The sequence below is a fragment of the Calonectris borealis genome, chromosome 22, assembly GCF_964195595.1.
Source record: "Calonectris borealis chromosome 22, bCalBor7.hap1.2, whole genome shotgun sequence".
Taxonomy (NCBI): Eukaryota; Metazoa; Chordata; class Aves; order Procellariiformes; family Procellariidae; genus Calonectris; species Calonectris borealis.
Genome location: NC_134333.1, coordinates 8,363,808 through 8,385,098, shown reverse-complemented (window position 1 = coordinate 8,385,098; position 21,291 = coordinate 8,363,808). Strand labels below are relative to the sequence as shown.

The following is a 21,291-nucleotide window of genomic DNA, read 5'->3' as shown; positions in this document are numbered from 1 at the left end:
AGCGGGAGAACTGGTATCACACGCGTGGAGATGGCCGGAGCCGAAGGGACTGCTCGGAGGGAAGCGTGGCCTTGCTTCCACGCGTGTGTGCGGACGGGGCTGTGCGTGGGAGGTGCGTGTTCGCGCGTGTGTGCCTGTTGGGGTCTGCAGGGAGCAGCTGCCCCTCGAGGGCTGATCCCTGTGTCCCTGCGGGGACGCGTTTCAGGAAGACACCGAGCTGGGGGAGGCCTCAGGTGAGGTGCAGTTGGACTGATCCGAGGCTTCACTCGCTTCCTTCGCAGACCTGGAGGCAGCAGCCGGGGCGAGACCTTCCTTTTCCCTCTTCTTCTGCTTCATCCGCCTGTTCTGGAACCAGATCTTGACCTGGGTTTCGTTGAGCTCCAGGGTGGCGGCGATCTCCACCCTTCGGGCCCGGGTGAGGTACTTGTTAAAGTGAAACTCCTTCTCCAGCTCCGTCAGCTGCTTGGTGGTGAAGTTGGTGCGGATGGTGTTGGGCTGGCCCAGCAGTCCATACTCCGACACTTTAGCTGTTAACGACCAAACAACAACAGCCAGAGCAACTCCTTCGCTGGGACGGGGGGGCTGTGGGTGCGGGCTCTCCCCCGCTCCCCTCTTGGGCAGTTGGTCCCTCCACCTCCCGGAGCTTCGTGCTCCCTCCCGGATCCTCAGCTATTCCTGGCTTCCCAGCCCAGGGATACAACCTGGAGTGACAGACCACCCCGGGCTCTGCAGAGCTGCCCCCCTTCCCTTGCAACCGTTCCCCCCAGTTCCTTGCAAACTACTATGAAACTTGAATTTGCGTGGGAAGGAGTGGAAGGGGAGGGCGAGGGTGATGATGGGGGGAGGAGGGAAGACTGTGATTTAAGGAAGATTGTGGAGAAGGAAGTTGAACAATAGGGGAGGTGGAAGAAGCAGGAAGCCCGGAGCGTTTCCTATTCCGAGCTGGGCTTAAATCGCATTGGGCCTGCGGGAAACTGGGCTCAGGAACCCTCCATCAGATGTGTCTGGAAAATCTCTAGCTGGCTTTTCCTCAGCGCTGAGCTAGCGTTTAAAAAAAAAAAAAACAAACCAAAAAACAAAAACCCAAAGCAAAACAAGTCCGCGTTCCTCTGGAAGATGAGCCCAGTTACCTTGGGTGCAAAACCCGGGAAAGGCAATCTTTCCTTGCAGGGCTGGGGAGCTGCCCCCCGCCTCCCTCCTCCCCCGGATGGGGACCACCCTCACCCAGCTCTGCGCTCCCCAAACTCACCTGTCTTGGGCGGGTTCCTCTTCACTTTCATCCAGTCGAAGGTCTGGGTGGCGTTGGGGCACGGCTCAGAGGGGCACGCAGGGTCTTTGTCTTCGTTTAGAGAAGGCGAGAGGTTGCTGTAAACGCCGGGCAAGTAGCCGGGCTGCTCCTGCCCGTAAAGGTGTTGCTGTTGGTACTGCCCAGCGGCCGCTACCGCCCCGCAGTAGCTCTCCGCTAAGGAGCTGAGGTTGGATCCCGCGTTGGCGGAGTACCCGGCCGCTTGGAAGTATACACCATCCGCGTCCTGCTGGCCGAGGTAGAGCTGGTGGTGCCCGTAGCTGGGGCTGCAGGTTTGGGCTGGGTACCCGGCGGCTGGGGCAGCGCCCGCGAAGGGGATGGGGCGCCCGGAGGAAGGAGGGGGGTAGCCGGGGCTCTGCTGGGGAAGGTGGGCGGCCGCGGCCGCGCTCCCTCCCACGCCAAAGCGCCCATCTCCGTTAAAAGTGTCATTGGCGGGGCTACCTGAGCAAGAGGGGAAGGAAGGGGAGCTTTGCTCTAAATGGTGGTAGGCGCCCGTCCCACGGTTACAAATTGCATACTCTAAGAAGGAGTTCATCCTAGTATTGTCCATCTGCCACTGATGGAGGAGGGTCAGCCTGTTTTGGGGGGGATTCCGCCTGCCCTACAACCTTTAGATAGTATGTCAAAGCTGTAAAACTTCCTTCCATGCATCGCTGGCCCTCGAACCCCGCAGCCTTCGGCGGGGCTGCTGTGGGGGCAGGGGGAGGCGGCCACGTGGTCCGCCCCCAGCCCAATGAGCGAGGGGCTCCTGAAGTTTGTCACATCTCTGAGCTCATCCATCAAGGCCCTGACATTTGCATGACAAAGGGGTTTCAATCAAATCCTGCCCATCAATCTGATAACAACACGAATACGTCAAAATCTTTCCTCAAAGACTTTAAAAGAGAGGAGGGAGGTGGGGTGCGGGGAGGTGGAGAGGAAGAGGGGCTGGGGGAAGAATTAGAATTATCCACGACTGTTTTAAGTGCTAAAAAGGCCCCCAAGTTATGCGATTAGGCGATTCCAGCAGAACTTCCCCTTACCCCAACTTAAAAAGGTTTTCGCCAACCCTAGCTCCATGTGAGAAGAAGAAAGACAGAGGGAAAAGAGGTAGGGAGGTCTGACTACTCTTCCCCCCAAGCACAAAAGGATGCTCTTTTCCTCATTTCGAAACTTTTCCCTAGAAAGTGTCTTGAATGCGTTTGGCATTTTCTGGGCTGAGGAGTCTAATAAAAGCTCCTAAGAAAAATACGCTCCATGTGTTTTAATTTTGCCACACCGGCTTTGTGTCTAGGGCCAGTGTGGGCAAAAGCAATGTAATTAAATCAATATTCTAATGAGGCGATGAAATAAAGTTAGGAAGACAGAATGTCTTTTGTTGGAGAAATACCATGCCCAGCTTAGCAGTTGGAGGAATGGAACTAAAAATCATCCATGTTTCTATCTATGCATCTTTCTATTCATCCACTCACCCATGCATCCACCTATCTACACATTTGCTACTGAAAACAGGAGATATTTTAGGGGCTTTAATGCTGGAACTTTAAACTCTGCTTTTCCATGGCAAACCTAGTTTGATCTTTCCCCGAATCTGTTGTCAGACTGGAGCTTTCCCCTGGCAGGGTCCAGCCGATGAGTAGGTGGAAGGACACTGACTTCAGGCCGGCCACTCCACTGCTCAGAGAATGGAAACATAGGTAGGCAACACTTATTTACTTGTTAGCAGAAGGGAGACAAGAGCACCCAACAATATGACGCCCACAGTCATTTGTTACTTGTCAGGATATTTACTGGTTATTCAGCCTCCAAGAAGAACCAGGAGGGCTCTTTTTTTTTTTTCCCCAGGCCAAAAGTTCACTTTGAAAGGCATAAACACGTCCTTTAGTCGGTAGGTTTGGCTGATGCAACACGTTGGGGTAACATTTGTTAAGAAACTGCTACACAGGCAGTCACGGCATCAACCTTCCTCCTTCTTTAAATCCCCCCGAGACAAAACGTGAGTTTTAGCCAATTACAACTCTCGTCCTTCAATAAAAAGAATAAGGAGAAAACTATTTCCAGAGCTGCGTGCCTATTTATTCATTTATTCTGCCGACTTTGCTGATGCTGAGATATTTAGGAAGAAAATCTTTTAGGTTACAAATGTTCTCTGAAACTCGCTACCTCCTTTTTTGCATAAAACAACCGAAAGTTATTTTAAAGATTCAAAGCAACTCTTATGTCTTTCCCCTTGCAAGAGAAATCGGTTTCTAATTTGATTCCAGGAGTGCTTTTTATATTATGTTGCACTCGCGTTTAAATTGAATGTATTATATTTAAACGATGCTTACAATAGATGATTTATGGGTGTAAAATGAAAAAAGAAAAGGATAGATGTTTATTTCATCCTTGAATCAATTGTTTCGTATTGTCTGATAATTTTCCACCATGATCTCACTCCAGTGTTACATTAAGGGGATGCTTTATGTCATTAAAATGCAGCTGTCTTCTGGAGTTTCAGAATTAGCTCCGAGAGAGCTGACTGCTGCGGAGTTATACAGGAAAGTTTTGCTATACATCTCACCTCAGCGAAGGCTAAACCAAAGTTTAGACCTGAGGCAGCTCTGGGGTGAAAGCACAGAGTTTCTTCGATTAATGGAAAAGTCGGATAGGACGGGATCAAAATTTTAGCCATGAAATGCAGCAAAACGTCCTGGCCCGAGCAGGGGATGGAATGCGGTCCTGGGGCTCCTGGGAGCCGCTCCGACCCCGGCTTCTGGGGGAAAGTGAAGATACTGGTGCGATGGGTGTGTGAAAGTGAAGACAGAGCCGCAGAGGGGATGTGAAGAGCTGAAATCACTTTGGCAAAGGCTTTTTTTTTGTCCCTCTATTGAGGTAACTGTCAGATCGCGAAAGATGGGGTGCTAGAGCCGATTTCCTCCCAGAAAGCGGCCGCTGCCTTCCCGCTCCCCCGTGCCCCCCTGGGCACTGCGGAGCCGCTCGCCATCTACTCCTCTCCGCTCAGGTCCCTCGCTTCTTACTTGCTGTGGGAACCCAGGCAGCAAAACACCGAGCAGATTTCGGGGGCTCCCCTGGGCGCCCCTTCCCGGAGCTGCCAGGCTGAGGGCCCCGGGCAGGGCGAGCAGGGTAGCTGCGCTTCAGCCCACGCTGCCCTCCGGCTCCGGCTTGCTTCCCCAAAATGCACGGCTTGTGGCGACTGCGCGGTATTTTCGAAAGCCGCAGCGTCAACGTGCATGCCCGCACACTGGGAATCGTTTAGGAAGCGCTTTTCCAAATTTCCTTCTTAGCCCCTTGCCCTGGATCCGATATCAAATTACTGCTGTTATTATTATTGTTTTTAATTCCCCTTGTGGAGAAGGTGCGAGACCCAGTTTCGGTACAGACCTTCATAACCTGCAGGAGAAAGAAGTATCAGGTTATTGTTACAACCAATCGCCGGGTAAGTGTAATTCTATCACTTACACATCTATTTCTTTAAAACCTCCTTTATGGGGAGTTTAGAGAGGAAAGGCGGTCCAAGAAAAGGTGGAGATTCTCAAATTATCAGAGCTCTGTCCTACACCCCCCACACACAAATAGTTAAATTAGCCTTTCATTGTATTTATTACTTGATTTTCACTTATGTATTGAGGGAAACAGTAATTATTCCTACCCCCTAAAACACAGACGGTACCGTTTTGGGGATGCTGCTGTCTTTCACTCAACAGGATTAAAATGCAATATCTGGAGATGGATGAGGATAGAGGGTGAGCGGGGAATTTTTAGCTCTTTCATTCCTGGAAAAAGAAACTGTGCTGTCCAGGAGCGGGGTCGACTGGTCCATGGGAGGAAGAGGAAATCCCTTCCTTGCCTGCTGGTCCAGACTTCTGGCACGGCACTGAGTGTGCAGCGCTCCGCAGAGAGCTGCTTTCCCACTCCTCGAGAGCTGATGCGGGCCTAAAGCACTTCAGGAGCTACCGCCCCTAAAGCCCAGGCTTTATTTGATGAGCAGATAAGAAATGAGGAGGTCATCAGCAGAATAACATCATTTTTCCGTGGAGCTCTTGGCGGCGGGGGACCTCTCATGCCCACCAAAGGCATCCCGTGCCCTTGGCCTCTCCATCCACCCCGAGGCAGAGGGACTTGGTGTGACAAATCCCGGGGCAGCTCATCGGCTCGCTGTCCCGGCGTGGAAGCACGCCCACACTCCCTCACCGTTAAATTAGCAAGATGAGGCTTTTGGCCCCCTAGGGAAAACCACGCCTTTTGTTCCAACCCGATGAAGACATCTTATTCAAATAAATCTTTTCTTGAGAGCAGTTTCTCCCTTTTTATTGGCATAAAGCGGCTCCACGAAACTCGGGATTGCAGCAGCCTTGGGTGGGAAGAGCGAGGGGAGATTTCGCCCTTCCCTAAGAGATGGTTTGTTTGCTTTGAAACATGGAGGATAGGGCCCTTCTGAAGGAGGTTTGTGGGAACACCTCTTGCAAGAAATCTTTACCCGAGACAAACCGGGGAGTTTTCTGTGCAGGCGACACAGGAGGAATGAGGTATTCCCAAAGGCTCCAGAGTGCTCAGAGTCTTCAGATGCTTCGGTTTTGGAGTTAAATATAGCTTCGTTTTGGAATTAAATATAACTCTTTGTGGAGAGAGTTTATGTCGTGCGTAAGAAATGTCACTTCTGGCTCCTGGCGGGGTGATTTATAAGAAGCACTGCTGACGCTGGGGGTGCGTGTTTGGCTGCGGACTTCGTTATCACCAAAAAGGACTTGTCCCTAGAAATTGTCAGAGAAATTTATAGCCCCGGCATGTGTCTTGGTTAGATCATAGCCTGCTAAGCTATATTTGGGGCTAAAAACTGAAGAGGGAAAATAAAATAGTGTATGGAAAAATGCTTCAGGGTTTGGGAGTCCAGAGAAATGCAGAAGGAATCTTTTTAATGAGTTACAAGCACCGGGCTATCTCCGAGCTGCAGAATAAATACGAGACAATTAAGATAAGATATAATAATTCTTATCTGCCGCTCTCGGGCGCAGGGCGGGCGCAGCGGCGGGGACCGGCCGGTCCGTGGCCTCCCCGGAGCCCGGGTCGGGGTGGCGACCGGCACCGTGACCGGCTCCAGCATGATGTCGTGAGGCTCGCTGGACGGGGACGGTCCACAGGTGGTCAGCATCCCCCGTAAGGGATGGGGGCCTTCTTGGCCAGGGAGAGAGAGTGTTTTGTGTTCTCAGTCTCCTGACCAACACTTTGAGTGGAAGATTTGGATGAGAAATGCCTCTTTCGATATTTTTTCATTTTCAGGGTGGCACAAACCCCTCCAATCCCGCCTCTTCCTGCGCCAAAAGATCAAATTCCTCCTCCGATGGCTCTGGGGAACCTGTCCTGTTTCCTTGTGAATCGCAACAGCTATTTCTATGCGGTCCCCAGGGCAGAGGTGTGTCTGTAAGCCGGGTCGTCTCACTAATGAGGTTCATTTAAGCCTTTCTACTGGGTGAGAGTGGAGAGGAGAGGTCTGTATCTGCTGCTCATGTGTACAGCGGTGCTCTTTCTCGTAGCGGGCAGACCCTATGGGCTCCTCATCCCGGCTGAGTCCTGTTCCAGGCAGTCCTTGCCTTCCCCCAGGACAGCTCGGCGACCCCGAGGTACCCTTGCCCGGGCCCAGCTGGGTCTGGGCTCAGGGCCGGTCTCGGGCAGCTCCAGGGGGGTGCAGGGCCGGCATTGAACCTGGGGGGTCCCAAACCCTCCGCATTTCATCCAGATTCAGCACCTGGCAGGCCCGGCGTGGGCTAGCTCCGCCTAAACCCGCCCTTTAGTAAGAGCATGAATTTATTAACACCTTAATCCGAGTTGCTAATATTAGTAGGTCAGCATTATTAATATCAACCAGCGTTAGTTTAAACAGTATCCTGCTGGGGTTGAGGACTAGATTCACCTGGCCGAACTGCAGCTATTCTTAAGTTCGTTTCTCTGAACCCAACACTCTCTATTTTCCACTTCACTGAATATAGAGAGGGAAAAAAAAACGAAGCGGCAAAGCTGGGATAGATGCGGGAGGTGCCAGGATGGCGAGCAGAAGAAGGTCCCCTCTCCCAGCTGCTTCGTTTGATGGTGGCGGAGCATTAGGAGCGTTCCTCAGGCTCCGGGCATTGAGGACTGGGATGCGGCTAAGCGCTGGAAAAGGATGCTACAACTCAGCTGAGAAAACTGTCACTGGAGAGATATTCCCGGAAAGCCGGAGTCTGGCACCGGCAGCTCAGGAGGAAGGTCGGGGTGATTCCCCAGGAGAAGTTAACTCTTCCCATCTCTCGGATCAAAGGCTCAACTCCTGACTCGCTGTCTCCTTCACAGAAGGTTTTCCGCCTTGAGCCTTCCCATGGCTCTAACGGGTTGGTTCAGCATCGTCAGGGCTTCGAGTAGCTCTTTAGCAAACACATCCCCAGACTAGATCAGCACAAGATAAATATTACTTTAGCATCCCTACAACACGTGCGAGCGTATCTCATTTGCATATTTCTAGGTTAATAATCGTGAGGCAATTGCAGTGTTTTGACAACGATCAAGAGCTGAATACGCTTAATATGCTTAATATATGCCCTCCAGTTGCACAGAACAGAAGGGCAGGGTTGCAAATACGCATTCCCCATTTGTTTGACATTTTGAAGAAGGTAAAGAATGGCTGAACTAATGGCGAAATCTTACAGTCATTCAATAATTTAGATTTTATTGAATATTCCCCTTCTTTCCTCCGACATTTCAGTCTTGCTAATTAGGACAAATAAGAAGGGGCCTGCTGTTAGCAAGGATAATAACTGGCGAGGTTCCATTTATTAAGTCACTTTCCGTGGGTGTAGAATTGATCTGTGGCTGTGACTGGCATGCTTTCTAGACCTGCAGCAACTTTGAGAAGTCATTATGATCTGCAGAAGGGCCCTTGTTAGAGATTTGTATTGATAAGGTGTCAGGGTTTACGTTGGGGGTTCGTGGAAACCCCTTCCCCGCCCCCGTCCCACTCCGGCGCTGCCTCCTCGTGTGGCGGCGGGGAGGCCGCCCCCTCCCAGCCCCGTGCAAGGGGGGACCCTGCAGAGGACGGTGTCCCTCTTGTCCCCTCCCCTCCGCCTCTCCCTTCCCCTCCTCCCTTCCCCACGGAAAGGGCGTGTGTGTTTGTGGAAATCCGCTGCAAGATCGATTTGCGGAGAGATATATCTATGTGCATGTATTGTTAAGTTGAATGAGAAGTTCCATTCTCTTGAGAAGCAAAGGGGGTGTGCAGATCCATGATCCGAACCAGAACCTCGCGCAGCGGTTCCCGGGGACTGGGCAGGGCCGAGCGGCCTCCGGGGACCGGGCAGGGCGGAGCGACCCCCGGGGACCGGGCAGGGCCGAGCGGCCCCCGGCGCTGCCGCCCCGGCCCGGGGCTGCCCGGAGGCGCACGGGGCTCTTGGCGTGGGCCAGCCCCGACCATCTGATTCCCTGCTCCTGCCGTCCCCCAACAAGCCTGTATTCAGGATTGCGAGGGGGAGGAGGCGAAAGGGAAAATATGTAAAGCACTGGAACAAATGGCGCTTTGATAGACAACGTCTGGCACTGCCAACGCTGCCGCTGAGTATGTTCCAGAAGCTGGAGATATTAAATAAACTTAAAGATAATGAATAGCCTTCTGTGGTACTCGGGCTTTCTTTCCCCCCGCGTGGCTCTGGGACTTTCAGAGCAGAGAGAAATCGGTGAGAGAGGGCAGCGCGACGGGGGAGGGATGTGATGACTCCCAGGCTAGGAGGCGAAGGCAACTCGTCTGCAGGCAGTGCAAACTATGCACTAGACACTTCCTTTTATTTATGGGAAGGTGTTAAGTAATGTTCACTTGCGTATTTTAATTGCAACCTACTTCGATTTTCAATATAAACCTACTCCTTCCCGGAGTGAGATGCTAGCAGGTTTGAAACGTCTGCTCGTTTGGTAGGGAAAGAGGCTGGTAATATTATTAAGAATAAAAAGGTAGCCGTAAAATCACCCCCACCCCTCCCTTTGTTACAGCGGGAAGAGATAATCCAGATCTGCGAAGAGCAATTTCGAAAACATCTGTCGAGGGCTTTCTTTATTTCATTTAATTTCTTTTTTACAGCCCGAAGTAGAAAGCAAGCCTGGCTCTGATGCTCTTAATCCGAAATAAAATATCAGGCGACCACGCGGAAGTTTCCCGGACCCCACGCCTTCCCCGGGGACTCCGGGGCGGGGGGGATGACACCACCCGGGCAAGCTCCAGGCACCGAGCAAAGCAGACAACGACCCAGCTCTCTGCGGGGGCAGACGGCAGCCCCCGGGGAGAGTCCCCGAAGCCAGGGGCCCCGCCGGGCGCGGCTGGCTCCCCGCGGCAGCCGGAGGAGCCGGGCGGGCGGCCCGGGCTGCGCCTTCCCCTCCCCTAACCCTAAAGAATAAGGCTGGTGGCAACGCCGCTTGTCATGGCTGCTCCGCTCCTCTCCGCGCCTCCCTGCGCCATTTTAAGGCCACCTCCGCGGGTTCCCCCCCTCCCCCGGCCGCTCGCCCCCTGCCCCACGCCGCCCCAACCCCCCCCCGAGCTCGCCTTTCCGCGCTACTTTCGCACAAACCTTGCTTGAACGCCTACCAAATTTCTGCCGTGTCTGAGGAAACACCAATGACTTAGCAAAGACGTAATATGATTTATTTTGGGTGTCACCGCGATTGATTCCTGCGCTGACCCCTTTTCATTCATAAGCCTCCCCACCCCCTCTTGCCTCACCCTCCCTCCTTGATATATGAGTTTTGTATTTAAAATTACGTGTGGCGAGAAAGCTTTCGTAAAGGGATCCGCGAGCCGGGACAGAGAAGCACAAATTGCCGTGGAAGGAGATCACACATTTGTAAGGGCGGGGGGGGTCTCGTTTGTACGGCTGAAAAAGAGGAGACGAAAAAAGAAAGGCCTCTTTCAGGCTAATCTCTTACCCCTCTTTCCTCCATAGCATTTTTTTGTTGACTAAAATGCCGGCACGGACCACCCTCCCAGGGTGGATTTTTTGCACTTACTCAAAATCGGCCCTTTCCGCCTTTTTTTTTTTTTTTGTAGTCCGGGGCGTTTAAAACACCAATGATTGCGATCTGGCACGTCTGTATTTTCTGCTGCAAGAGACGAGAGAAGGAGGAGTGGGCTGAAGGCAAGAAGCAGCGCTCGCCTTGCCAGGCCGGGCTGTGGGAGAAGGGGGGATCGCCGCGGGGAGCTGCGCGGCCCCGCCGCCCCCAGCACGGGCCGCGGAATGTGCGGGGGCTCCGCGGAGCGGCCGCGGCCCCCGGCGCGGCCCCCGCGCCTCTCCGAACGCTGCCTTTGTGTTGCTTTCCATCCCTTTATCCGGCCATTTCCTTACAGGAGGGATTTTCAGTTACAAAAATATAACTGCAAATGTTGAAATTAGAAACAAATGTCCCGCTTTGATTTCGTAAAAAATATAATGAATAAAAACCAAGCGCAAGGAAAATGCAGACAGAACCGAATACAGCAGATATTTCTGTCTCCCGAAGCCTCTGGAAATGTTAGTTGGGAGCAATTCCTTTTGTCTCCTCTCTCAATGCACACAAGGAGATTATTAGGACATGATTACTGCAAAGCAGGAAAGAGGAAGGCGAATGATTTAGGGAAAAAAATAGCAGATTTTCGAATGAAATATGTAGCAACACACATTTCTTGGTTTTATAAAGACATTTATTTACTCTATGAAAATAATGTACAATAAATAATTTGCCATTTACTATTAAAGAATTTGAATAAATAGTCTACATCTAAAACTTAAAAAGAGGAAGGAAAATTCCTCTGTTTTTTTATTTATTTATTTTATTAAGAAATCTAAAATTCTCGTTCTGATTCCTGAGAAAGTCGCTTGAAGGATTTACAGATGTTTTCTCTTGGGGGCTGACATCTCTGATACGCATGAGAACGATCGGGTGCTTTCTTTAAAATAAATAAGGAAAAAAAAAAAACTATAATTAAATACCTGCATTAAGCAAAACTCAGGCTGTTCTTTCATGTGAGCCTTCTAGAATCAATATTGGGAGGGTGATTCGGGTGCCACAGTGTGAGGAGCTTTAAAAGAAAATGTTTGGGGGCGGGATGGGGTGATTGAATGAGAGATGACATGGGTTTATTTTTGGGGGTACCCCCTCCCTTACAGAAGACTGGGGGGAGCTGGCAGTGTCTCGGGATGGGGCTGGTGCGCCTGGAAGGGGCAGAAACGGCGAGGCGGGCGGGGAGCGGGGATCGCTATTGGAAATTTAAATGTTGCAAATCTATAGTACAAAGTGCGCTTGTAAAAAAGTCCAGGTCTTCCTCGGAGAAGTGGACGGGGCTCTCCAGGGAGCCTTGGAGACTGGGGGAAAGCCCCTCCGAGAGCTGCAGGCAGGACTCTGCCGAGAAGATGCTCAGCTCTGGCAACAAAGGCGAGTCCTGGCTCCCGGGGTAGGCACGGTCCGAGGGGCCGGCGGCGGCGCGGGGCTCCCCCGCGGCCGCCCGCTCCGCCCCGGCCGCCGCGAACCGCAGGCTCTCGGGCTCCTCGCTCCCCGGCTTTTCGTTTTGGTAGGGCCTGCCGGGCTCGGGAGCCGGCCCGAAAGCGGGGCTCTCCTCAGCCTCCTCCGCGGGGTCGCTGCCCTCGTCCAGGTTGGGGTAGGCGAGGTCCCCGTCGGGGTGTTCTTTGTACTGGGTTTGCCTCTTGTGCTTCATCCGGCGGTTCTGGAACCAGACCTTGACTTGCCGCTCGGTGAGGTCGAGCAGAGCCGCGATCTCCACGCGCCGGGGCCTGCAGAGGTATTTGTTGAAGTGAAATTCCTTCTCCAGCTCCAGCAGCTGTGTGTTGGTGTAGGCGGTCCGGAGCCTCCGGGAGCCGCTGGTGTCTGCCAGCCCCTGGATGTCTTAAATACATAAAAAACCGTACGTTGCAAAGAGAGGGAGCGGGGGTAAGTGGAGGGTCTGGAGCCGTCCCCTCCCTGGTGCGGACAGGGCAGAGCCGTGCCCCGCACTAACGAGTGTGAGTAGGGGAGAGCCGCTACGGGAGGAAATAAACGTTTAATTAAACTCTTCTCACTGTGGAAGAGGGCTGGAAATCACTCTCCGGTCCCCTTGCCCCAAGGAGGAGAAAGAATTTTGCTCCCTGGCCTCTCCCTTTGGAGACCTTCCTTCTCTGCCACCTTCGCGGATAAGGGGAATTTCGACCCATTCCTTCCTTTTTTTTTTTTTCTTTTTTTTTTTTTTCTCTTTTCCCTTTTGCCAGTAGTTCGGGGACGGACGCTGCGGGGCTTTGATTTCATTATTCCTGTGTTATCTGGCCAATGAGCTCCGGTGTCCGCCCTTCTCCTGCCCGAGCATTTACCTGAACGGTGGTATTAAAATACTGAAACAGTGAATTGTGCCTTAAACATTTTGTCCCGGGGGAGGGAGGTTCCCTGGCCAGGGCTGCTGAGCGCCCCGGCCAAGGGGCGCCTCGGAGAGAGGCTGTTGTTTTGTTGGGGGGCTGGGGGAGGATTTGGGGGTGTATTTATTTTATTTTGCAATGGGGAGCTGGCTCTCCTCACCGTGCTGGACGCTGGGAGTCCTGCTCTCGCTCTTTCCGCCTCCCCATCCTGCTGGTAGCAGCCCCCCGCATTACCCACCCGTCTTTCTTCCCCCCACTCCGCTCTTCTTTCGTTGTTTTTGTTTTTGTTTTTTTTCCTGTAGACTGTAAAAAAATTCAGGGCTGGGAGAGAAAGTCAAGCAAATGGAGCTGTGGCTCAGCTGCCAGATCCCCCCGCTGGCGCTAATAAAGAGCCCGGCTCCCCCGGACCCCTCTCCCTCTTCGCTTTCGCAGAAGTTACAGCAATTTGCTCTTTTATTTGTGGGGGGAGGAGGCAGGAGAAATCCCCCCCCCTCCTCCCCCGGCTGTGTACATTGCTGCGGTGTATTTTATTGCGTGACACAGTTTCGGGGGAGGTGCGGGGCAAAGTCTGTGGGGGAGGGGGGGGCTGGGGTAGGACTGCTCGGGGCGGGGGGGGATTGTTTATTATTCGGATCCTCTCCGATTTCAGCAAACACCCCCTCATCCCCTCATTATACGAACCTGCAGGAGATCCTGCGGCAGGGACCGGCACCGAGGAAGATGATGGGGGGGAAGAGGAGGAAGAAGAGGATGGAGCCTGGGTAGCTTTCTTGGACGCTTTCTTCTCCTTCATCCAGGGGAATTCCGCTGCCAAGGGGCCGGGCTGTGCCGGAGGCTGGGGCTGGAGCTGGAGCAGGCCATGAGATGCTCTTTTTTGGCTCCTCGGTCTTGCCTGGCTGCTGGAACAAGGATTCAGGCTGAGGACGGTTTGCTCAAAAGGAGGAGGAATTAATGTCGAGTCCTTGATTGATGAAGTTTGAAATGTCTCCAGGACAGCGGGAAGAGACGTCAGGCACTCTGCGAGCGAAGGCTGGCTATTTATAAACCCGATCTCCCTCTCAAATTCAAAATTCATGGCTTTTCCAGGGCCCAGGGTTTAAAAAGCGGGAGGGGGGAAAGGGAGGAGGAGGGGGAGAGGGAAAGAAATCTAAGGGCCTCAGTTTTTATGGCAGTGATGATGATGGTTCTTGGGCTTTTTATAATTGTTATATTGCTGATAATACAGGCGTATGGGGACCTTGCTCTATTAAACTCGAGACTGGGGCGAAATTGCAGCCAATTCCTGGTCACGTGGCCAGCTCTGGCCAATGGCAAGCGGGGCCTGGTGGCAAACAGAAAGCATTATTTTCTTTAATTGATTAAAAAAAAAAAAAGGCGAGAGAAGATCCCCAGAAAAGCCTTCCCCCCCCCCGCCCCCTCCGCCCGCCGCCATCCCTCCTCGGCCGGCCGCGGGCTGCCGGGGCGGGCGGGCTGCGGACAGGGAGCCGCTGCTTGCGCTGCCTGCTGCTGCCTGTACTGCCTGGTGCTGCCTGCACTCCCTGTGACGGCCGCCTTCTCGCTGCTGCCTGCCCTGCCTGTGCCGGGCGGCTCCAGACGCGCTCTCTGAGCTCCCGAGAATTTGTACCCCCGCGGCGGGGGGGGAACCAGGCGTGGGAAAAGGGGCTTTGCCCCCCCGACAGCCAGGGAAATGCAGCCTAAACCGCAGAGCGAGCTGGGATCTCGGGTCTGGCAACGGAGGCCGGGAGTGCCTGCGTGTATTTGCATATGATATATATGTATATATATATCGCAGAGCTTGGAAAGTTCAAGCCAGCAGGAGGGTTTGATCCGGAGGTTTGTGTCTGAGTCTGGATATGAGCACTTAGGAGATCAAGTGAGCTTTCAAGTCAAGAATAGTTAGACCGGCCTGGTTTACCTTGTTAAATTACTTTTGAAGAAACAGCGTAATCTTTCTGCTTCTAAAGGCGGACTTAATGGACCCTTTACACTTTCCTTAAAGGCCAAACATGTTTTAAGGTCACGGATATCTTTGAAATCACATTTCTTCCTTCTCATCTTTTTTCTCCCTTTCCCCCCCCACCAATAAACAGCTCCACTTCCAGAGTTCACAAAATAAATAAATAAAATGAAAAGTCATTTCCCAGAAAGATTTTTTTTTTCCTTTTAAAGTGCCCGGGTCCACACGAACTGAAAAGAAGAGAGAAACGATCAATCTTTTTCTCGAAAGACTTTTGACAGCTCGGCCTAACTCACTCAGCGAAGAAATTTGGCTTTTGCTAAAGAGTTACTTCAACCAAGAAGGATTTTAAAAGTTTAACCCGAGGGTCTGAATTCGGGAAGTCTAGAAAGTAAAAATTTCGGGGGAATTAAAAATAAGCTGCCTGCTGCAGAATGGAAATGTGGCTGGTTTGTAGTTTGTTTGTTCAAGCTCCATTTCTCCCATTTTGCAGCAGAGACGGACTGGCAGGCTGCATTCACGCAGGGAGAAGCCTAGAAACTTTTGTCAGTTCAAGCATCTGTGTGGGTGGTAAACGTTTCTGAGAAAGACATAATAAATCTACAGCTGAAGCCGAGGCCGAAGCGCGGTTTAGCAAAGGGGGGGAGAAAATAAAAACGCAGCTCGATTGAAGGGAGAATTTCCCTAAATATTTCTTATCTGTGAATGTACTTATCGTAATCAGCATAAATCTACTCCATCTCGGCAGATCAGGACTGATGTAAAAATTAATAGTTAACTTTCTGATAATTTCTTGCTTGTTTGGATTAAAGTGGCATTTTGGGGGTCTCGGCCTTTGTCATGAGGTTGCCGGTTCCTCCTTTTTGAGGGACGGTGCGGTTCCCTGGGGAGCTGGGATGCAGCAAAAGAGTTTGGGGTGCGAAAGGAAACTCTTTCCAGCCGCTCCCAACTGTTGTCGCTGCTTTTGCTAACCCTAAAGTTGCAAGGAAAAAAAGAAAAAAGAAAAAAGAAAAGAAAAAAAAGGAAAAAAGAAAAAAGAAAAGAAAAAAAAGAAAAAATAACCTCTTGGGGAAAGAGGGATTTTTCCCACGCACCAGGCGGAGGCAGAAGGGGAAATGCATCACCTCATACGAATAAATTCACAGGGTTAGTGAACGATAAAGAAAATGCAATAATTGTAAGACAAACCAAGGTCTGCTTCTTTAATGCAAATTAAACCGTGGATATGAGGAGTTGTAGGAGAGGGAGCCCATCGAGAAACTGAGAGGTGTCACGCTCTGAGCCTCGGAATTGGCTTCTTTTTCCCGGTTTTAACTAGTTCCTGGGAATCCCTGACACAAAACCCAGCAACATGGCGACCGGGATGTGAGACAGGAAAATATACTCAATGAGGAGGGGGGGGAAAGCCAACGACAAACTCAAGCCCAACCCAAGCTCTTGTTCTTTGAGCCGATCCCAATCAGAGCCTGCACGCTTTTATGCTTTTAAATTATAGTATCCCCGAATAGTAAATTGCTCTCTGCATGGACGGGCATAACCCAACCCCGGTCCTGGGGAGAAAAACAAGCCCTGTCTCTTTGTTATAGTGTTATTTATTATTGCGGGATGGTTATAATTATTAACCTGGAACTTCATTTATTAAGAGAGATCAGAGATAGAAAGAAGCACGAGATCATTTCTCATGGAAAGCTTTCTCCACTCGACCTTTTTATACGTGGGGGTTTACCCAGGCACCTATGGCTGTGCACTCAGGTGCATAGAATACAGATACATGCACACACTCCCTCTTTCTACAGCCCAGCCCTCTTTTCGGTGCCTTTTACAGCCTTTTCACCCTTTTCTCCCGGCAGCAATCAAAATCCCCCTCTCCTTTCCTCCGGAGGGGACCTTCCCCTCTTCATCACCCACAGAAATGGAGCATTTCGAGCCTGACAAGAAGTTCACCCCCTTTCCAGAACCATAAAACTTTTATTGGCCCCCGCTGCTTTAATATAAGTTTTCTTAGGGCTTTAGAGCATAAAAAGCAAATTATTCACGGTATTATCCCATCTGCTTTTACTGCCGGCAAAGGGTTAGTCTCCCTTTTGCTTGCACTGATAATGTAACCTTTGGCGGCGGGTTTTTCCCCTCTTAATAACAATTTTAGGTCTGTCTGTTAGTCTGGGGGGTTGTAAGTGTGTGGGGGGTTGTGTGCATGTGTGTGCACATATATGTGTGTGTGTGTACGTGTGTGCACGTGTGCGTGTATTTTAATAATAATTAATTATAATAATTAATTAAATTATAATAATTTAATTTCTCTTCACTTTTAAGGTCCCCGCATGGAAACTCTGGGTCCTTTTTCTTTTTTTTTTTTTTTTTTTTTGTGATTAATCCTTTTCCTTTGTTTTCATTCGCGGCCCAATGGCAGCCCGGCCCCGGCGCCACGTGACCCCCCTTTGTGGCCGCGGGCGCGGGCCGGGCCGCGCAGGGGGCGCGGAGGGGGCGGCGGGGCCCAAATCCCCGGGGTTTCACCCCAGAAGGGGACGCAGACAGGAATCCCGCTGTCCGGACTCTGGAACGTTTCGAGCGGTCCCTTTCCTGCGTTCTCTTCGCTATTTTTACTCACACAGTATTTATTTTTGCCTTTAAATCCGACTGATAGGACAAGATAAAATTGATAACAGAAAGTTTATTCAAGAATTGTTCAACAGACAACCCTTAAGCGAGGAAATAAAATAACTACTATAAGAACAAAGAAAGATTTCCAAAGAGGAGGGGTGAGGTGGGAGGGAGGGATTAGCTATAGTTCTTCTAATTCAGGACTATACAATTACAGTCTGGTTCTGCTCTCATGCCTCCAGTAGAACTAATTACATTATTCATAAGTACGAAGGTAACATAAAACTACTGGTCTTTCTAAATTACAATAACTAAAATAAGCTTGTTGTACAATGACAAGGAAACACAATGTCCTTTATAACAAGTAAATACTAAAAAAGTACAATTTGATCCTTTTTTCCTCATATAAATACATAATATTGGGGATAAATAATACAAAAAAAGGAAAATATTTTAAACTGGCTATAACCAATAAATATATATGAATGTTCACCAGAACACACACCTATTGAAGGACATCTCGACTGAGTTGGACGAACGCCCTTCAAAGTTGTTTTTATACCCATTATATGTAAACTCTAAGTGCAACAAAGATGTCCAGACAAGAAAGCATTAGCAAATACTAGAGATCCATTCACTTCTGCTTCGATTGGAGGACATTCCGTTTGTTCAAATATACCCTGTTTTCACGTAAGGTCAAGAGAAGAGGAGGAAAGAAGCGTAGGACTTCTAAGTCTTAAGATTGCTTTTCTGTTAATGAACCCTAAGAAAAATACCCCCAAAACAAAAAACCCCGGCGTTGTCGAAGGGAGACTTCATGTCATCAGAGGCAAAGGTGGGAAAATATTCAGACCTGTCAACTCTTTCTTCCTCTCTTTGGACTGCTGTTATTGTTGGAGGGGTTTTTTAGGCATTTCAAAAACTTGTTTCCCGAACCTTTCACAATTCTTAGACCTCTCTTATTCTAATTTTTTTAAATTATTATTATTTTTGAGAGGGGAGGCAGGGGCCGGAGGGGAAGACCGTGAATCCCACACGTTGGCAGGTATGTATATTTGCAGTTTATGTGGAGACTGGTGGGAAATTACTCAAGTGAAAAAGGATGCCCTTCCTCTGAAGGCTGGAAAGGAAAGCGCGAGGTTCCTCTTGAGATGGAATCGGAGAGGAGGGTAGTTTTCTTGCGAATCTCTTTTGATTGCACATGTATACACGCGTGCATGTTTACGTAGATGCAGACACACCAACTGTATGGCTGGCTGACTATTCTCCTTTCCAGTGTCCGAGAATGATCAGTGACAATCTGTACTTGGTTTGGAAATGAAGGATGCTGTTGCTAAAAGTCCACTAGATTCCCACAAAACTACCCCAAACCCATTTCAGAAGCATTTGTGTTGAAACACAGGAGGTATATCTCTTCAGAGAAAGAGCTGCTTTTGGCAGTAAATACTGAAATGGTTGGAAATTGTGCCTAATAAAACCCAGAAATAATAATAGCAAGCACAACCACCTGGTAGAAATTGCCCTGTCAAAGAAAAAAAAGAAAATAGCTCAACACAAATGTTCCTGAAGCCAATCCTGCCCTCTTCCCCTCTCCCATGCCCCGTGGCGAGGTCCCATCCGCTTCGCCTGAGCCTGTCCCTGCTCCCTATCACAGGTGGGTCAGCTTGGGCGCCTCTTGGATTCTGCCCTGAGAAGAAGCGTGGTGCGTGGAAAGGTCTGTGTAGGTGGGGTGGGTCTCGCATGGTCCGTGGTGCTGGCTCGGGGGCATCTGCGGAGGCCCGTTGTAGTCCATGTTGGCAGCCTGGTGATGTGGCAGGTGATTGAGGCCGTAAAGGGACGGGCCAGAGGTGGGCATAGAATCCACATAGTTACCTCCAACATAGACGGGGCTTCCCTGCATACTGGGAGTCCCGTAGGCCACCCCGTTCCCTTGTAAGACGTGGGGGTCGTACTCGGGGGCCGTGTTGGCGTATTTCTGTTGGGAGGGGCAGCCTTTGATGGGGTTTTGGTAGTTAGTTGACATGGCATAGGCATTTTGGTGGGGTTTATTGAAGGAAGGCGGCGAGGGGGCATCATAGTTACTGCTCATGGTGTGCAAGGCGTTCATAAATCCGGCGGAGGACTGCATGGGCTGGGGCGGGCTGCTGGTGGGGGAAGGCCCTCCAGAGGAAGACCCCATGCCTTTCGACTTCTGATCTTTCTTATATTTCATCCTCCGGTTCTGGAACCAGATCTTGATCTGCCTCTCGCTGAGGTTCAGCAGGTTGGCCATCTCCACACGGCGGGGCCTGCACAGGTAGCGGTTGAAGTGGAATTCCTTCTCCAGCTCCACCAGCTGAGCGCTGGTGTAGGCTGTGCGGGCTCTCTTGGAGGCCGAGGAGCCTGGAGGGCTTTTCTCACCGCTGCAGGTTTCTGCTGGCCGCGAAATGAAATAAAAGATAATTACTTACATGCAGAAATTGAATGCATCGTTTCTTAATAAATCCTGGAACAGGCACAAGAGTTCGACCCCCCTTTTCCTCACCCCTTTGCATTAGCCTGCACTCCATAATCATGTCATTTATTAAGAGTTCTGTTCTCCAAAGCTGCCCCTGGTTTATGAAAATTTGATCATGTCATGTAGAAAAGGATTCCAGGGCCATTTATTTAGGAGTCGATTATTTCCAACAGATAATTTTGAGAAAATAATATTTGGCAGGGGGGCAGTCACTGCAAAGCCAATTAATACTAACACGGGTCAGTGTTGGGAGGTATTTTGTTTGCTGACATACGAATGCACACACAAGCGCACAACTTGCGTGTGTCTGGTATTTGTGCAACATAAATATTTGCATGTACATTGTTGAACACCAAATTGCATTTGTACCTACCTTTTTGTGAGATAAGCATGTATATAACAGATAAATTATATTAACGTAGAGGGAAGTCTGTGACGCAAAGTTTATATGAATATATTTGTCAGAGCAGTGGTATTTCCATACTGATTTTTTTTCTTGATCGCGTTAGAGATGTGCGTGTATGCATGCAAGAATATCCATGTGTTTATGCATATGCTCTATATATGCACACATACACTCAGAGAGCACCATGTTTACTGCTGTGTCCGGAGGCAGGGAGGTGGGAAGAGAACAAGCACTTCGCTTTAGCATCGCTAGGTTGAGCAGTGGGTGTACATTTTCATGTGTCTGTACCTACACAGTCAGACATCGGCTGTGTACAACCGCCTGGTTGTATTTCCCTGTAGTGCCCTGCGTATGTTTAAAATAAACCAAGTGTGCACAGTCAGTGCTGCAGGATGGGCCAACGCTCGCTCAGCCTGGCCGGGGCATGCGGCTGGCAGTCTTGGGATCACGCCCAGCACCAGGATCCTTGTTGGATCCTTGCTGGATCCTCACTGCATCCTCGCTGCACCCTCTCCCCCTCTCCCCTCCCTCCAAACAAGACCCCACCGGCCGGTGGCTTCGTTACCTCGCTCTTTGGGAAAGCGGAGGGTTACAAAAGCAGAACAGTGTACCTGTGCTAGGGGAGCTGTTTTTCTGTTTGGAGTTTTGCCTCGATTCTTTCATCCAGGGGAAAATCTGCTTGGTGAGACTGGCGTTTGCACTGAGGTTGGCTTTGCTGGGGGCAGTTTTACTGCTCCCCGACGGGTTATTGCTGTTGCTACTGGTGCTGTTGGTGGCAGGGTTTGGGGGCGGCGAGACGGGGGGAGGCGGATGGTGCTCCTGGGGCAAACTTGGACGCATGCAGCTCCCGTTCAGGTCTTTACTTTTTGCGTGCGGGGTTGTGTTGCCAAGAGACTGGAGGGAGCAGGCGGACCTCTGGTAGTCGTTCTCCACATGAGAGGCCGGCTGGAAGGGCTGCTGGGGACCCTCGTAGCCGAACCCATTGGCACTCCCGTAGGAGTAACCCCCAAAGAGCGTGGAGCTGTCGTAGTACGTTGTCTTCTGCATCTCTGGGACTCCCCAAAATGATTTTTCCGGCTACCAGGGTCTTGACACCCCTATGGCAGAACATTGGCACCCCAAGGCCACGTGACAGGCCGTTTCCAGCTGTCTATTGGA

At 50.7% G+C, this 21,291-nt stretch overlaps 3 protein-coding genes across 3 annotated transcripts; all 3 read right to left on the bottom strand.

Moving 5' to 3' along the window:
• Positions 1-201: 201 nt before the first annotated feature.
• Positions 202-1,856, bottom strand: HOXB1 (homeobox B1). The gene is made up of 2 exons (XM_075171864.1): positions 1,250-1,856; positions 202-527 (listed from the first exon to the last, which is right to left on the bottom strand). Exons 1-2 carry the CDS (start codon positions 1,854-1,856, stop codon positions 202-204), a joined length of 933 nt encoding a protein of 310 aa, XP_075027965.1.
• Positions 1,857-11,096: 9,240 nt separating this feature from the next.
• On the bottom strand, positions 11,097-13,747 carry HOXB2 (homeobox B2). The gene is made up of 2 exons (XM_075171863.1): positions 13,354-13,747; positions 11,097-12,172 (listed from the first exon to the last, which is right to left on the bottom strand). Exons 1-2 carry the CDS (start codon positions 13,745-13,747, stop codon positions 11,529-11,531), a joined length of 1,038 nt encoding a protein of 345 aa, XP_075027964.1. The 3' UTR covers positions 11,097-11,528.
• A 3,535-nt stretch (positions 13,748-17,282) lies between these two features.
• Positions 17,283-21,291, bottom strand: HOXB3 (homeobox B3). The gene is made up of 2 exons (XM_075171477.1): positions 20,745-21,291; positions 17,283-19,642 (listed from the first exon to the last, which is right to left on the bottom strand). Exons 1-2 carry the CDS (start codon positions 21,178-21,180, stop codon positions 18,879-18,881), a joined length of 1,200 nt encoding a protein of 399 aa, XP_075027578.1. The 5' UTR covers positions 21,181-21,291; the 3' UTR covers positions 17,283-18,878.

Excerpts from the sequence above, each read along its gene's own strand:
- HOXB2 (XM_075171863.1), bottom strand. The coding sequence starts at position 13,747 with ATGAATTTTGAATTTGAGAGGGAGATCGGGTTTATAAATAGCCAGCCT. Across the intron at positions 12,173-13,353 it reads TGCCGCAGGATCTCCTGCAG|ACATCCAGGGGCTGGCAGAC; the intron begins GTTCGTATAATG and ends TATGTATTTAAG.
- HOXB1 (XM_075171864.1), bottom strand. The coding sequence starts at position 1,856 with ATGGACAATACTAGGATGAACTCCTTCTTAGAGTATGCAATTTGTAAC. Across the intron at positions 528-1,249 it reads GAGGAACCCGCCCAAGACAG|CTAAAGTGTCGGAGTATGGA; the intron begins GTGAGTTTGGGG and ends GGTCGTTAACAG.
- HOXB3 (XM_075171477.1), bottom strand. The coding sequence starts at position 21,180 with ATGCAGAAGACAACGTACTACGACAGCTCCACGCTCTTTGGGGGTTAC. Across the intron at positions 19,643-20,744 it reads AAACAGCTCCCCTAGCACAG|AAACCTGCAGCGGTGAGAAA; the intron begins GTACACTGTTCT and ends CGCGGCCAGCAG.